Source organism: Piliocolobus tephrosceles, chromosome 5, assembly GCF_002776525.5.
Source record: "Piliocolobus tephrosceles isolate RC106 chromosome 5, ASM277652v3, whole genome shotgun sequence".
NCBI classification, from domain to species: domain Eukaryota; kingdom Metazoa; phylum Chordata; class Mammalia; order Primates; family Cercopithecidae; genus Piliocolobus; species Piliocolobus tephrosceles.
Window position 1 is genome coordinate 125,669,050 of NC_045438.1, and position 15,923 is coordinate 125,684,972.

A 15,923-nucleotide genomic window follows, 5' to 3' on the forward strand; every position below is an offset into this window, starting at 1 on the left:
CTCCATGAAAAGCAGAGTCTGGCCGGGTGCAGTGGCTCACAGCTGTAATCCCAGCTCTCTGGGAGGCCAAGGTGGGTGAATCACAAGGTCAGGAGTTCAAGACCAGCCTGGCCATTATGGTGAAACCCTGTCTATACTAAAAATACAAAAATTAGTCCGGTGTGGTAGTGGGCTACTATAGTCCCAGCTACTCAGGAGGCTGAGGCAGGAGAATTGCTTGAACTTGGGAGGCGGAGGCTGCAGTGAGCCGAGATTGTGCCACTGCACCCCAGGCTGGGTGACAGAGCAAGACTACGTCTCAAAAAAAAGGCTGAGTCTACATCCCTAAAATAACCCCTGGAGCACCATCCTCAGAATGCCCCACGTGCACTGGTGGTAAAGGGGCCGGGCCGCTTCAGTGGCCATCATGAACAGAGACAACTCCACTTCAGGTTTCAAAATCCCAGGGCATTGTCCAACCTTGCTTGATTCTCTGTAAGTAGCAGGCAAAGGTTTTGGTAACGTGCCTTCATCAGACTTGTGAGTCCCCTCGGCCTGCTCTCTCTGATCTGGCTCACAAGCTAAACAATCTGCTGCTAGTCAAGGTAAACAGAAGAGGGTGGACTTGGCATGGTAACTGACTTGCTATGTTTCCAGAGAGGTGGTGCTTCCGGAAATACTGGCTAAGCAAGGGCAGTAAAAGAGAATTCTGTTAGACTCAAGCCAATTAGGTGTTTCCTTAACGCTGGGCAAGATGCCATCAGATAGCCACTGGATTAATTCTCAAATATTGTTATAAAAGACCCATTCTTTGGTAAGGATCAGACCCACCCCTTCCTTTCCAATTTTAACACCCCAGGGGTTTGCCCATGTTCTGGCTAACCCACTGTGATGCTACTGAGATCTTCTCACAAGAGGCCTTCTGTTTCCTGCCATGGCATCTGACTGCATAAAGCGTGGTCCACCAGGTGTGCTAAGCTGATCCTGCTTCTCATCGCGTCATTAATTCACAGGTGATCCGCGGAGCAATTACAAATTACAGCTCTCTGACATCATCTTATCAGCTACTCTAGACGGCATTACCTACCATTATGCCAACACCCAGGACCCATGTCTTTGATTTCTATCACTACCTCACTGCTCTCTTAAAATCCTCCTGAGGCCCCCCTCAGCCCACTCACACCCAATATGGCACGTTGGTTCCAACTTTAGCTGGCCAGGGAACACCCTGCCTACCACTCCACCTCCCTAGAATACTTAAGTTTTTCCCCTTCCGTTCTAGGTCCTAGGAGTATAAAGTGACAGGGCAGCTCACTACATAATTAGCATGATAAAGTACCTACAAGTTTTATTTCATCTTTCCCAAGAATTTTCATTTTCATGGAATCCCCAAAAGCAGTGCTTTTCAAACTGCTGATCGAGACCTACATGGGTCTCGAAACCAGTTTAGTGGATTGGGGAAAAAAAAAAAGGATAGAAAAGAGGCCGGGCACAGTGGCTCATGCGTGCAATCCCAGCACTTTGGGTGACTGAGGCAGGAGGATTACTTGAACCCAGGAGTTCAAGACCAGCCTGGGCAACACGGCGAGACCCCCATCTCTACAAATAAAAATAAAAATAAATAGAAAGAGGGCAGGATAGAAAACATCAAGTGTTAGCCGGGCACGGTGGCTCACGCCTGTAATCCCAGCACTTTGGGAGGCCGAGGTGGGCGCATCATGAGGTCAGGAGATCGAAACCATCCTGGCTAACATGGTGAAATCCCATCTCTATTAAAAAACAAAAAGTTAGCCGGGCGTGGTGGCAGGCACCTGTAGTCCCAGCTACTCGGGAGGCTGAGGCAGGAGAATGGCATAAAACCGGGAGGCAGAGCTTGCAGTGAGCCGAGATCTCGCCACTGCACTCCAGCCTGGGCAACAGAGCAAGACTCTGTCTGAAAAAAAAAAAAAGAAAAGAAAGAAAACATCAAGCACATCAAACACAATGTTGTGAAAAGTTTAATTTTAGTTACATGAGCCTGCATACTAGATCATGAGTAAAATGTGTTCCTTTTTTGTTATTGTTAAGTGATGTAGGTCTTGCTATGTCACTCAGGCTGGCCTCAAACTCCTGGGCCCAAGGGATCCTCCGGCCTCAGCCTTCCAAGTGGCTGGGATTACAGGCATATACTACCGTACCATCTTAAAATGCATTTCCTAAAAGGGATTATAATCAAAAAGCATTTCAAAGCTACTAGTCTCCACCAGGGCTCCTTGAACTTTAATGAGCTTAGGAATCAGCTGGAGAGCTTGTTTGAAAAATTCAGGTCTTCAGACCTCACTCTTAAATACTCTAATTCCCTCCTTCTGAGTCATGGTCCAGAAATCTACTTTTTTTTTTTTTTTTTTTTTTTTTTTTTTTTTTTTTTTTTGAGACAGGGCTTGATTCCTGTTTCCCAGGCTGGAGTACAGTGGCAAGATCTCAGCTCACTGCAACCTCCGCCACCCAGGCTCAAGCTATTCTCCTGCTTCAGCCTCCCGAGTAGCTGGAATTACATGCACGTGACACCATGCACAGGTACTTTTTGTACTTTTAGTAGGGACGGGGTTTCCCATGTTGGCCAGACTGGTCTCGAACTCCTGGCCTCGAGTGATCTGCCCGCCTCGGCCTCCCGAAGTGCTGGGATTACACGTATGAGCCACCATGCCTGGTCTGCATTTTTCTTTCTTTTTTTTTTTTTTTTTAAGACAAAGTCTCGCTCTTGTCTCCCAGGCTAGAGTGCAATGGCACGATCTTGGCTCACTGCAACCTTCGCCTCTCAGGTTCAAGTGATTCTCCTGTCTCAGCCTCCCAAGTAGCTCAGGTGGCAGGTGGCTTAACCTGCCACCATGCCTGGCTAATTTTTGTATTTTTAGTAGAGATGGAGTTTCACCATGTTGGCCAGGCTGGTCTCGAACTCCTGACCTCATGATCCACCTGCCTCGGCCTCCCAAAGTGCTGGGATTACAGGTGTGAGCCACTGCGCCCTGCTTTTTTTTAAAGCATCCTCTCTATGTAATGCAGAGTATTGTCCTTGGAGAGTGTAGAACCCAACTTATTAAAGCTCTCCTATCATATTTAAGACACTATGACAAAAAAAAAAAAGTGTGAAAAAGATGTTTAGCAAAGATGGTGATGATTTGCAGTCAAATAGAGTGCCTTAGATCACGAGAAAGGTAACTGACTTCCTGTAAGCCTATGTCTCAACCCAGCCAGAGAATCCCACCTTGACTCCCCTGACTCCTGAAGCCATCCCCTTCCTGCCATTCAACTACTTCCTGTCCTTGCAAACTAAACTTAAATGGTTTTCTCTACTAGGAAAACTTCCTTGTTAACCACAACCATCTGTCCACCTGAAGGACATGGGTGTCTTCAACAGCTCTTAATGCCTCCCACTTGCTTTCTGTTTTACCTCAAGTCTGTAAGGCACAGGTCATACTCATGTACCTAATCTCTCCGCTAGATCATAAGTGCCCCAAGGGCAAGATGCCTGTCCATTTTTTTTTTCTTCTTTGAGATAGGATCGTGCTCTGTTGCCCAGGCTGGAGTGCAGTGCTGCAATCATGGCTCACCGCAGCCTCGACCTCCTGGGCTCCAGTAATTCTTCCTCCTCAGCCTCGCAAGTAGCTGGGACTCCAAGCACGCCCCCGTGCCCGGTTAACTTTTTATTTGTTGTAGAGACAGGGTCTTGCTATGTTGCCCAGGTTGGTCTCAAACTCCTGAGCTGAAGCAATCCTCCTGCCTTAGCCTCCCACCGCACCTAGCTGATGCCTGTTTTAATTTTGCATTCCCAAGGGCCCTTGGGGCCACACTTGGCTCTGTGAGGATTCACTGGCTCTGTGAGTGTCCTAATTTGTGAGCTCTTCAGTCCTGAAATCTCACTTAGCTGGTGTAGCAAGTCCCATCCTGTGGCTTCTCCTCTATAGCCACTATACACAGTTCCTGCAGCTTCATGGCGATGGAAGTAGGGGTGTGGTGTCAGGAGGCCAGGTCACTTGTCCTGTCTGGGTCTTAGTAAATTCACATGTAATAAGAGGGGGCCAGGCTGAAGGGCATAGAGCTGCTTCCCCAGAGAAACTGGGGGCAGCCAGGGTCCCATTCACCTGACTCATCTGCCAGCCATGCCTTTCTGTTTTGCCTCTAGAGTCGGTGACCTGGGACAGCCTAGCAGGCAAGGAATGGTCCCCTGGGACAAAGGGCAGAGCCTTCTGCCTACCCTGCCCCGAGCTCTGATTTGGTTTATGAGGTCACTTCACTGCCAGCTTGGAAGCAGACTCCCCAGTCACATGGAAGGAAGTAGATCCATTTCAGAGGGGAGAGGAGGCGGCTGTGGACAAGAAGAATCTGAGGGAAGGAAGAAGGGGCTGGGCCACAGCAAGCCCCGGGCACTGGAAAGGTATGGACTGAGGCGGCAGGGGGTAGCAGGCAAGTTTTCCCTTCTTCACTATTTCAACCGAGGTCTGCTCCACCACCAGGGCCCCAGCCAGGGCTCTGTGCCCAAAACAATCTCTGCACAGAAGGCAGGAGGAAAACTAGAAGGAAAGCCTGGGCAGCTACAACCCAAGGGAGAGGGCAAGATGCAAACCACAGAGGGGGAAACCCAGGCAGGCAGCCCATTCACAGAAGAGTCTTCTCCACTCAGAGCTGAAGAAACAAGCTCAGGCCCACACCTAGCCCAGCAGGCCCCCGCACTCAGACTGCTTGCTGCTTCTCCAGCTCAGAGCTCACTGCAGATGGGCAGGCGTCCTGCTCCAATGCAAGCTCCTGCCCAGGGGCAAGGTCCGAGGGTAGCTCTTCTCCGTGAAGCCAGCCTGGCAATGCAAAGCCACTTCCGGGATACATGACCTGGGACAGGTCATACAACCTCATAAGCCTCAACGTCTTCATCCACAAAATGGGGATAGTAGTATATATTTCAGAGGACTACCATGATAATTACGGTAACACATGTGAAGTTCTTACCATAGGGCCTGGCCCATAGAGAGCCCTCAATAAATGGTGCCTCTGTTGCTCCCTGGGCACCCTCTCCCTCCCTCCTTCACTCCGTCCTCACCTTCTGCTTGGTGCTGAGGGGCTGTGACTTCAATTTTTCATCCTTGCTCTTGGAAATCCTCAGGAACTGCTTGAGGTCTCCCTAAGGGAAAAGCCAGGCATCACGCTCAGGTCAGTGCAGAGCCATTGGCTGTAAAGCCTCAGACAAAGCAGGTGCTCGCAGAGTTCCTGCCTGGGGAGGCAGTGAGAAGGCCTAAGCTAGCCTGGGCCCCTTTCCTGGGGAAAGTTCACTGGGAGTACAGAACTTTAAAAATATATAGGAGACGCCTCCTAGAGGCTCTCTCAGTCAGAAAGAGAGGAGAATTGGCATTTTTACCCCAAGGGGAACCTCCAGACAGGTGGGGCAGCAGAGCCCCTATCTTCAGTGAGCCAAGAGGAAAACAGTCCCCTACCCTCTGTCCTCAAATATTCCGGAGAGGAAACCCCTGTCCTCTAGAGCTTTACAATCGAATAGAAACAAACAGAGGAGAACACCAGCAGCAGAAACACACATAAAGTGTTCATAAGTACTTGTTTGTTTGTTTTTAACTTTTTGTAGAGACAGAGTCTTGCTAGGTTGACCAGGCTGGTCTCGGACTCCTGGTCTCAAGTGATCCCCCTGCCTCAGCTTCCCAAAGTGCTGGGATTACAAGTGTGAACCACTGTGCCCAGCTGCATAAGTACTTGTTAATGGAAAGATTGATAGGACTCCTGCCTGCTTTTGCCCCAGAGCTAGGGATTTGACAAGCAGCAGTTTGAGGACCATGGGGCGAGGGCCAGGACCAGCTGGGGAATGAAGAGGAAGGGGCAGCTCTGGGAACGATGCCCTGAGTGGAGAGGAGAAGGCTGGTGGCTGGGGTAACACTCATGTCACAAGTGGTGCTAGGAAGGAGGGAAGAAAAGTGGGTTCTGATATATTTATTCTCAAGTGGGGACAAGCTTTTGGGGAGGAATAAATAACAAACCAAAGAAAACAGGCGTCAGAGAAGATGACCTGGAAGGCATCCCTGCAGTGTGACAGTGAGAAGTCCCAGAAGAATTTAGGACCAAGCCCTCCCCCGAGATACAGATGGAAAGACTGGGTGCTGATAAAGGGAATGCAGGCATCCAAGAGCAGGGAAGGCAGAAGCTGAGCATCGCAAGGTGGGCAAGGTGTAACAGCAGGCAGGCGAGGTCTCGGCTGAGACCGCACAAGACAAGGTTTTCACGGTGCTCCAGCCCCTGACTCCCACCTTTGTAGGACACTGCCCTCCCTACCCGAGACCCCCGCGGCCCCTGCCAACAGCATACCAGGTCCACATATTCCAGCACCATGTAATGGGGCTCAGCCTCCCGGCAGAGCCCCAGGAGCCGCACCACGTTGGCGTGGTTCAGCTTCCCAAACATCTCCAACTCCCTCCGGAAGTCCAGCTGCTGCTGCTCGTCCTTGCTCTGCAGGCTCTTCACAAGTACCAGGGTCTCCGCCACTCCCTCCTCCAAGCCCTGAGCCTTTGCCAGGAACACCTCCCCAAACTCACTCTTTCCTGTGGGTACAGTCTGAGTCAGCCAACCACCTTCACCCAGGCAGAGGCAGCTCCTGACCTGGGGGAGGGGCCTAGCCTCTACTACAGTGTGGACTCACCCACCTGGGCTGGACATGAGATCCGGTTCTGCTGTGACCCCCTCCCTCCGAAGGCTTCAGTGTCTCCAGCAGCAAAATAAAAGGGTTGGACTAATATTCAGCATTTTCCAAAGGGTGATTCGCATGAGAATTTTTGGTGGCTCATGGTAAACATGTCTTAATGTATGCTAGGAAAAAACTTAACTACAACAAACCCATGATTTCTCATATTTTTTCCTACAACAAAGGTAACTTAGCTTTTCTGTTGTCTGTTTTTTTAAAGAGTCAATTTAAATAAAACATCAAGTAAATAATACTACAGGTAGTACACAGGAATGACAAAATCTGTACAAAAGGCAGTGAATAACAGGCTCTGGGGCCACACTGGGGTAGATCTCTATCTACACCTCCGTCCACCTCTAACATTCTAGGTTTCAGGGACTTCGGAACACTAGCCTGTACCCAGCCTCAAGACACAGCGGGTGACTTGCAGTTAGGCAGGGGCAGCTGTAGTCAAGGCGACATACCCAGCGTGGTGATGGGCTGCAGGCTGGACCGTGGGAAGTGCATCTTATCACTTGTGCTGTGGCGTTTGTTGGTGGCTGCGGGGCCGGAGCCCAAGCTGGTCAAGGCCACTTCCTCTTGGATCTCTGCTGAGGGCTGCCCGTTCTGCAAAGGCCCGCCTGGGAAGAAGGAGGACAGGAGCGTCACGATGAGACCTGACACTCTGGCCACCACGGGGATTTCTGTTCCGTCCCCTGGTCTTCCACTCTTGCCAACTTGGGTCCAATTACAGTACTCCACATGAAGGGGCAAGCCCAAATGATAAAATGATGGGGCTGGGGCTGGGTGGGGGAGGTATGGGCATCCCCTAGGGTATGACCCCTTAGTGATGCAGCTGATTACAACCTCTGAGATGGAGCCAACTGCAGACGTCTAATCTGAATCACTGATTCCTGAACACTATAGCTACACATAAGGATTGTTGCTTTCATTGGGCCTCCAACTGGGCAAAGTCCTAAACAGGCACAAAGGGAAAATCACAATAATGGAGACCCAACCCCTGCTCCTGAACACCTGAGCTGATAGGAGAGACCCAGTAATGACCTCAGGGAGCTCCCAGTCCAGGGAAGTGGGGATAGGAGAAGGGAAGTAAATGGAAAGACTGCCCTTGGGGGAACTCTTAGACTCATGGGGGGAAACAAGATGTGCAACAGCAACATGTATACGTATACTAATGATATCTGTGGTTTCCTGCTGGGAGGAGGAAACAGCAGGGAATCACAGGAAGCCGGTCCCAGGGGCTCCAATGAAGAAGTCTCAAGTCAGGTTGCTCAGAAGCCGAGGCCCTGAAAATCAGCCAACTCCAGGCTTCCCACTAGGGGTGTGGCAGCCCCACCTCCAAGATCCAGCAACAGCGGCTCGGTTTCCTGAGGGCTGGCGCTCTCCCCTCCGTGGCCGCGGGAGGGCGCTCAGCTCCTACACACGGGTACCACCTCCCCCTCCAGGGCCTCTCACCGTTGAGACATTCCATCTCTGGCTCCTCGCCCTCGGGCTGCTTCTGCAGCCGCTTGGCTTTGCAGCGCTTCTTGCAGTAGAACATGAGACCCAGCACGGCGATGATGTAGGCCACAGCGGCACCCACCGACAGCCCAATGGTCTGGATCATCTTGTAGGGGGGAGGGCTGCCAGGGCCCTCCGACTCCTCCGGCACAGGCTTGTCTGAGAGACACACAGATGGGTCTGGGCAGGCGCTGCTAAACAAAACAAGCCCTGCTTCTCCACTAACTCCTCCCAACCCCATCAACAGGACAACTTAACAGATGGCCCGGGAGGGTCACCACCTTCACTGGCTTTAACAAGGGCCAGCAGGTCCTCATGCCCCACTGAGGTCAAAGGAAGACTCTGAAGGAGATGAGGCCAGGGGTTCCCAAGCTGGTTATGCATCGCAAGTCAAGGCAGGCGACATAGATACGCACACCTGTCAGGAAGCCACCACAAACCCACGCTATTTGTTAAGAAGCTTCCCGGCCGGGCGCGGTGGCTCAAGCCTGTAATCCCAGCACTTTGGGAGGCCGAGGCAGGCGGATCACGAGGTCAGGAGATTGAGACCATCCTGGCTAACACAGTGAAACCCCGTCTCTACTAAAAAATACAAAAAATTAGCCGGGTGTGGTGGCGGGTGCCTGTAGTCCCAGCTACTCGGGAGACTGAGGCAGGAGAATGGCATGAACCTGAGACGTGGAGCTTTCAGTGAGCTGAGATCACACCACTGCACTTCAGCCTGGGCGACAGAGCGAGACTCGTCTCAAAAAAAAAAAAAAAGAAGCTTCCCAAGGGACTTGATAATGTGAGCCAGGCCCCAGAGAACAACATTTGGGAGCTTCAGGTTTAGAATTCCAGGCACTGCCTGGCACAGAGCAGGTTTTTCAATGAACAGATCTGTAGAAGGGATCTGCTGGTCTAGGGACCTTTCAATGGCCCCCACCGAGGGGTCTCAAGAGGCATTGGGGGAATGAAGGGAGAGAGACCATGCAGGATCCCCCCACTGCCACACACACCCCAGTGGCTCCCACCAAGGGGCCTCCTCACTTCATTTTCATCCATTTAAACTTTCACATTATACTTTGTCTAGAAAAATAACTGCTGCCAAACCAAGAAAGTTTGAGAGCTTCTCATTTAAACCACCTTCACCTGTGGATGCAGAAATAAGTCCCCCGAGGAGAAATAAGTCTCCCAGGGCCACAGAGTTAAGTGCAGGGCCTTTCACTGGACCCATCATTCTCTCTGGACCTCCTGGAGAAAAGAACCTTGTCCTACTGCCTTCTGACCTGTTCCTCCTCCCCAGCCACCCAGAGATATGTGTGGCTGCTGCAGGAACCTGGGAGGCAGCACTGCAGGAAGAGAACACCCTCCCCTGCAACACACACACACACCCACCGACCACGGGATGTTAAATAAACGATAGCCCGGCTCTGAGCAAGGACTCTAAGACTGTGCAGTGGCATGGCGAGACAGCCGAATCCCCTAATCTGCCACAAAAATGGCTTCTGTGTCATGTTCTGTACACAGGGGCTGACTGAGTACAAGGTGACAAATGTCTGGGTCCACCACTTCCTGTGCAGGACACCCCTCCCCAGCCCATACCCACGACATAGAGGGGGGCCTCCGTGTGCTTGATGTTGCAGCTGTTGCCTGCAATGCAGGTGTAGCGGCCTGAGTCCTCAGGGGCCACGTCGTGGATCACCAGGGAGCCATTCTGGAAGATGTGCATCCTGCGAGGGGAGAAGCCACAGCGCTGACCAGCTCACAGGGAGTGGGCACTGCAGGAGAGGAGGGGCTGGTATGGGAGGGAGGCGGCCCTACCTGGGTCCCAGCTTGGTGGGGTCCAGGATGCGGTCCTTGCCCTTCCACTGAATCAGTGGCTTAGGGTCCCCCTGGGCCTCACACTGCAGCAGGGCTGTGTGGCCCTGGTACACAGTCGTGCGCTCTGGCTCTACTTTGAAGGTGATAAAAACTGGAAGGAAAGAGACCAGCGAGGGGCAGGGAGGGGTGAGCCAAGGGGCTGGCAGGGTACATGGTGCTACCCCAAAGGGCCCTCCCAGCCCAAGGGCCCTGCCACGGTCGCACCTGCCACAGTGAGCTGGACATGGGCACGAATCTGGCCCTGCGGCCCATTGGAGGCAATGCAAGTGTAGTTGCCAGCGTCATCTCGAGTCACCCGGGCAAAATGCAGGGTCCCAGCGTTGTCTGTCACCCACTCTGGGAGGCTGCTCCCATCTGCAGGAGTAACAAAGGGAAATTATGGAAAGGATCAGGGTTACACAGATGGCTGACAATGCCTTCAGTCCCTCACCTCGACTCCAAAACACACCATCGCTCCTGACCACCCACAGGCAAAGTCCAAACTCCTCAGCCAGGTGTTAGAAGCCCCCCGTTATTTACCCCTCTTCCAATTCTTCAGTCTCACCTCTTCCTCTTATTGCCCTGTGTGACATTTCACTTCTGCCAAACCGGACTCTGGGCCCAGATTGGCTCTGTTCCTACCCCACTGCCTGTCACTTCTCCCTCCTAGAGCCCATTCCCACTCTTTGCCATCCCAGGCTGTAGATCCATTTTGAGCCTCACCTCTCCCAGAAAGTTCCCCCAGACCTGAGCAGAGGGAGCCTACTTCCTCCTCAAAATCTACAACTCTACTCTCTCACTCTAGGTGGAAATGTCAAAATGGGTCCAACCTTTTAAAAAACAATTTGGCAACTCACATCAAGGGCTATAAAAAGGTTCATACCCCCTTTCATGCGTAATTATTCCAATTCTGGGAATCTTTCCCAAAGGAAATAAACCTAAATCCAGAAAAAAACTTTGGCTTAAAGATGTTTATTGCAGGCTGGGCGCGGTGGCTCAAGCCTGTAATCCCAGCACTTTGGGAGGCCAAGACAGGCGGATCACGACGTCAGGAGATCGAGACCATCCTGGCTAACACGGTGAAACCCCGTCTCTACTAAAAAAATACAAAAAACTAGCCAGGCGAGGTGGCGGGCGCCTGTAGTCCCAGCTACTCGGGAGGCTGAGGCAGGAGAATGGCGTAAACCCGGGAGGCGGAGCTTGCCGTGAGCTGAGATCTGGCCACTGCACTCCAGCCTGGGCGACAGAGTGAGACTCCGTCTCAACAAAAAAAAAAAAAAAAGTTTATTGCAGTAATGAAAAAAAAGGGGGTGGGTAGGTGGGTGGTTAACAACCCAAATCTTCAACATTTAAGGAACAGTTAAGTAAATTACAGTGAATCCAATCGTTGAAATATTATTAGGATCATCAAAACAAATATTCATGAAGAGTATATAAAGATGTGGGGAAATGCTTGACAATGGTAAGTAAAAAAGGGTATAAAATTACAGTTATAAAAATAAATACTTTTTAAAAATATTTTTTAAAACTATGTAGTTATCTGTATTGTCTACTTCTACAATAAGCATGTCTACAGGCATGCACCACCATGCCTGGCTAATTTTTTAATTTTTTGTAGAGACAGGGTCTCCCTATATTGCCCAAGTTGGTCTTGAACTCCTGGGCTCAAGCAATCCTCCCACCTCAGCTTCTCAAAGTGCTAGGATTACAGGTGTGAGCTACCACACTTGGCCAATCATGTAAATTTAATAACTGAAACTATATATACAATAAAACTGCTAGGTAAAAAAAGAAAAACACACACACAGAAAAAGAAGACATATACCCAAAGACAATAAATGGCAGGATTGTGCATTTTTTCTACCAACTAATATTTTGTTTTGTTTTTTTTTTTGAGACAGAGTCTTGCTCTGTCACCCAAGTTGGAGTGCAGTGGTACAATCTCGGCTCACTGCAACCTCTACCTCCTAGGTTCAAACAATTCTCCTGCCTCAGCCTCCCGAGTAGCTGCGACTACAGGCACGTGCCACCACCCCTGGCTAATTTTTTGTATTTTTTGTATTTTTTTTTTTTTTGAGACAGAGTCTTGCTGTGTCGCCCAGGCTAGAGTGCAGTGGCGTGATCTCGGCTCACCGCAAGCTCCGCCTCCTGGGTTCACACCATTCTCCTGCCTCAGCCTCCGGAGTAGCTGGGACTACAGGCGCCCGCCACCACACCCAGCTAATTTTTTGTATTTTTAATAGAGACGAGGTTTCACCGTGTTTGCCAGGATGGTCTCGATCTCCTGACCTCATGATCCGCCCACCTCGGCCTCCCAAAGTGCTAGGATTACAGGCGTGGGCCACCACATCCAGCCAATTTTTTGTATTTTTAGTAGAGACGAGGTTTCACCGCATTAGCCAGGATGGTCTCGATCTCATGACCTCATGATCCCCCCACCTCAGCTTCCCAAAGTGCTAGGATTACAGGTGTGAGCCACCACACCCAGCCTCTCCCAGTATTTTCTAAAGGAGCCTATGTAACTTTTTTTCTTTTTTGAGTCAGAGTCTCACTCTGTCACCCAGACTCTAGTGCAATGGCATGATCTCGGCCCACTGCAGCCTCCGCCTCCTGGGTTCAAGCCATTCTCCTGCTTCAGCCTCCTGAGTAGCTGGGATTGCAAGCATGTACCACCACACCTGGCTAACTTCTGCATTTTTAGTAGAGATGGGGTTTCACCATGTTTGGGACCAGTTTGAGGCTGGCCTCAAACTCCTGGCCTCAAGTAAGCCACCCACCTCGGCTTCCCAAAGTGTTGGGATTACAGGCATGAGCCACTGTGCTCGGCCTCCATGTAATTTTTATGTTGGAAAAGATAAACGATTTTGGAAAGGGAGAAGGGAGGACTTTATAGCATTGTCTGGACCAATCCAATCACTTGTTGCCTTGAGTCATCTTCCATGTTGTCCAAGGCTGTAATCTGACCTCTTCTGTGTCTGGCTTTTTCCTTCCTAACTCAACTATACATCAGCCCTGCATTGCTTGTCTAATCTCCACATTTCTGGGCACAGTGCGGGGCACCCAGCTGGCCCTCAGGTATGCATCTGATCAGTGGACTGCCCTGCCTGCCCCCACCCTATGCCGGCACTGTACCCACCTGCCCGTTCCCACTTAATAGTGGGCTTCTCTCGGCCTGTGGCTGAGCAAGGCACCGTGGCCTCCTTGTCAAACTCCATGCACTGCTGCGGCTGGGGTGGTGGTGTGAACTTGAGCTTTTCTGTTTCAGCAGAGGGTGGGTGGAAAGAGGAGGAATTGGGGCTGCTGGAGAGGCTGTGGCCAGGCCTGCTGCTCCCTCCCCTTTCCTCTCCTGCCTAGCCAGGAAGGGTGCTCCCCCAAGACATGCTGGCTCACCCAGCACTTGGACACGGGCTTGCGCCTCGATGCTGCCAGCTGGGGTGCTGCTCACACAACGGTACCATGTCCCATCGTACACCTCCACGTTGTTGATGCGCAAGGTCCCATTCTTGAAGACCTCGAACCGTGAGTCCTGCAGCACAGGTGAGAGGCCTCAGAGCCTGAACCCACATCCACCTCTCCTTGGAGGCCACCTCCAGGGAAAGAGTGCTATGGAGGTGAGCACAGAAGAGGGCAGGTGGAGGGAAGGCCCCGCCCATCCAATAGTAACATTCTTCTTTCTCACCTCCGAGATGAGCATCTGGTTTCTGTACCAGACAACTGTGGGTTTTGGTGTGGCCTGGGTCAGGCAATGCAAGTAGCCGGGTTTGCCCTCCTCCAGCTGGCTGTCTTGGGGCTTCTTCAGCCAGGTGGGCACAGCTAGATGGACAGGAAGGAAACAGTGAAGCCTGCTTCGGTCTCCAAAACCAAAGGACCCAACTCCAAGAAATTCTACTACCATTCTAGGCCCTGAGTTCAGAAGCCCCATGCTACTCAGATGGCAGGAGTTTCCCTTTAAGGAAGACCCAGGTGCCAGCACCTTCTTTTTGTTTGTTTTTTTAAGACAGGTTCTCACTCTGTCACCCAGGTTGAGTACAGTGACACAGTTATGGCTCACTACAGTCTCAAACTCATAAGCTCAAGTGATTTTCCTACCTCAGCCTCCCAAATAGCTGGGACCACAGGTATGCACCACAATACTTGGCTAATTTTTGTATTTTCTGTAGTGATGAGGTCTTTGTTGCCCAGGCTGGTCTCAAACTCCTGGTCTCAAGCAGTCCTCCCTCCTTGGCCTCCCAAAGTGCTAAGATTATAGGCGTGAGCCACCACGCCCGGCCACCATCTTTTGAACATTATCTTAGTTAATTGTCACATTAATTAACTTAGTTAACATTATCTTAGTTAAAAATCCCCATGGTAGGCAGGGAACGGTGGCTCACACCTGTAATCCCAGCACTTTGGGAGGCGGAGGCAGGAGGGTTGCTATGAGACACTGCACTCTAGCCTGGGCAACAGAGTGAGACCCCCATCTCTAAAAAAACAAAAAAAAACCCAAGATATGTATTCCAACACCCATTTTACAGCTAAGAAAACAGATATTCAAAGAAGTAATAGTGGCTGGGTACAGTGGCTCACGCCTGTAATCCCAGCACTTGGGATCTGCCAAGGCGGGCAGATCATTTGAGGTCAGGAGTTCAAAACCAGACTGGCCAACATAGTGAACTGAGATCACACCACTGCACTCCAGTCTGGGCAAAAGAGTGAGATTCTGTCTCAAATTAAAAAAAAAAAAAAAGAAGTAGTAGTAGTAATGGTGATGTGCTAATACCCAATAGTGATAGAATTTAAAACTCTCGTCTATGTGACTCCAAAACTCATGTTCTATCTTTTTTTTTTTTTGACACAGTCTTGCTCTGTCACCCAGGCAGGAGTGCAGTGGCACGATCTTGGCTCACTGCAAACTCTGCCTCCTGGGTTCACGCCATTCTCCTGCCTCAGCCTCCCAAGTAGCTGGGACTACAGGAGCCTACCACCACACCCGGCTAATTTTTTGTATTTTTATAGACAGGGTTTCACCGTGTTAGCCAGGATGGTCTCGGTCTCCTGACCTCGCGATCCACCCATCTCGACCTCCCAAAGTGCTGGGATTACAGGCGTGAGCCACCGCGCCCGGCCCCTTGTTCTTCTTATTATACCATAAAATGCCAAGGTGCAGTCCTCAGAAATCTGTTCTGTTTTAGTCACATTCACTCATCCAGTCCACAACCTTCAATACAGTATGAATGGTTGGTTCCCAAAACTACATCCTGATTCCTGTAAATCCAATTGCCTACTGGCATTTCCATCTGGATATCCAACAGGCATCTCAAACTTTACGTGTGCTAAAGGGAGCACCTGACTTCCCCCAAAACCTGCTCACTCACTTTCCCTATCTCAGTCAATAGAACTATCCAGTCAAGTAAGAAAGCCAAAAAGCTAGCCTTGTCTTCTCTCTATACCCCACCCCCATCACACTCATTCTACACAAACCCTATCTACTGGGGCTCCTAAATATATCCTGAATTTGACCACCTCACCCCCACCGCTACTTACTCTGTTCAAGCTCCTTTCAGTATCTCCCCTAGACTATTACAGTCATCTACTAATGGGTCTCCTTGTTTATACTTTCGGTCCTAACATCCTAGTCTCAAAACAGCCAGAGTGATCTTCTGAAAAATCAGTCTTCCACTCAAAACCCTGCAAGGTCTTCCCATCCAATGTGGTGTGGTAGGCTGTTTGCAATGATAGTTATAAACAATTCTCCCATCCCTTTCATCTCTTTGCAATGTGATGCTGACACTTTCCCATCAAGAGGTGGAGTTTATTTATTTCTGTGTGTGAGAGACAGGGTCTCACCTGTTACCCAGGCTGGCGTGCGGTCATGCCATTATGGCTCACTGTGGCCTCAGCCTCCCAG

At 50.6% G+C, this 15,923-nt stretch overlaps 1 protein-coding gene across 1 annotated transcript in view; it reads right to left on the reverse strand.

Moving 5' to 3' along the window:
- Window positions 1–15,923, reverse strand: part of PTK7 (protein tyrosine kinase 7 (inactive)) — an 84,525-nt gene that overhangs the window by 8,775 nt on the left and 59,827 nt on the right. The window contains exons 8-17 of the mRNA XM_023212860.1: window positions 13,713–13,846; window positions 13,424–13,559; window positions 13,170–13,289; window positions 10,259–10,408; window positions 9,995–10,145; window positions 9,776–9,903; window positions 8,147–8,350; window positions 7,156–7,311; window positions 6,319–6,551; window positions 5,051–5,131 (exon numbers count right to left, since the gene is read on the reverse strand). Of these exons, the coding sequence (XP_023068628.1) occupies window positions 5,051–5,131; window positions 6,319–6,551; window positions 7,156–7,311; window positions 8,147–8,350; window positions 9,776–9,903; window positions 9,995–10,145; window positions 10,259–10,408; window positions 13,170–13,289; window positions 13,424–13,559; window positions 13,713–13,846 (1,493 nt within the window). The remainder of the gene's footprint in view (window positions 1–5,050; window positions 5,132–6,318; window positions 6,552–7,155; window positions 7,312–8,146; window positions 8,351–9,775; window positions 9,904–9,994; window positions 10,146–10,258; window positions 10,409–13,169; window positions 13,290–13,423; window positions 13,560–13,712; window positions 13,847–15,923) is intronic.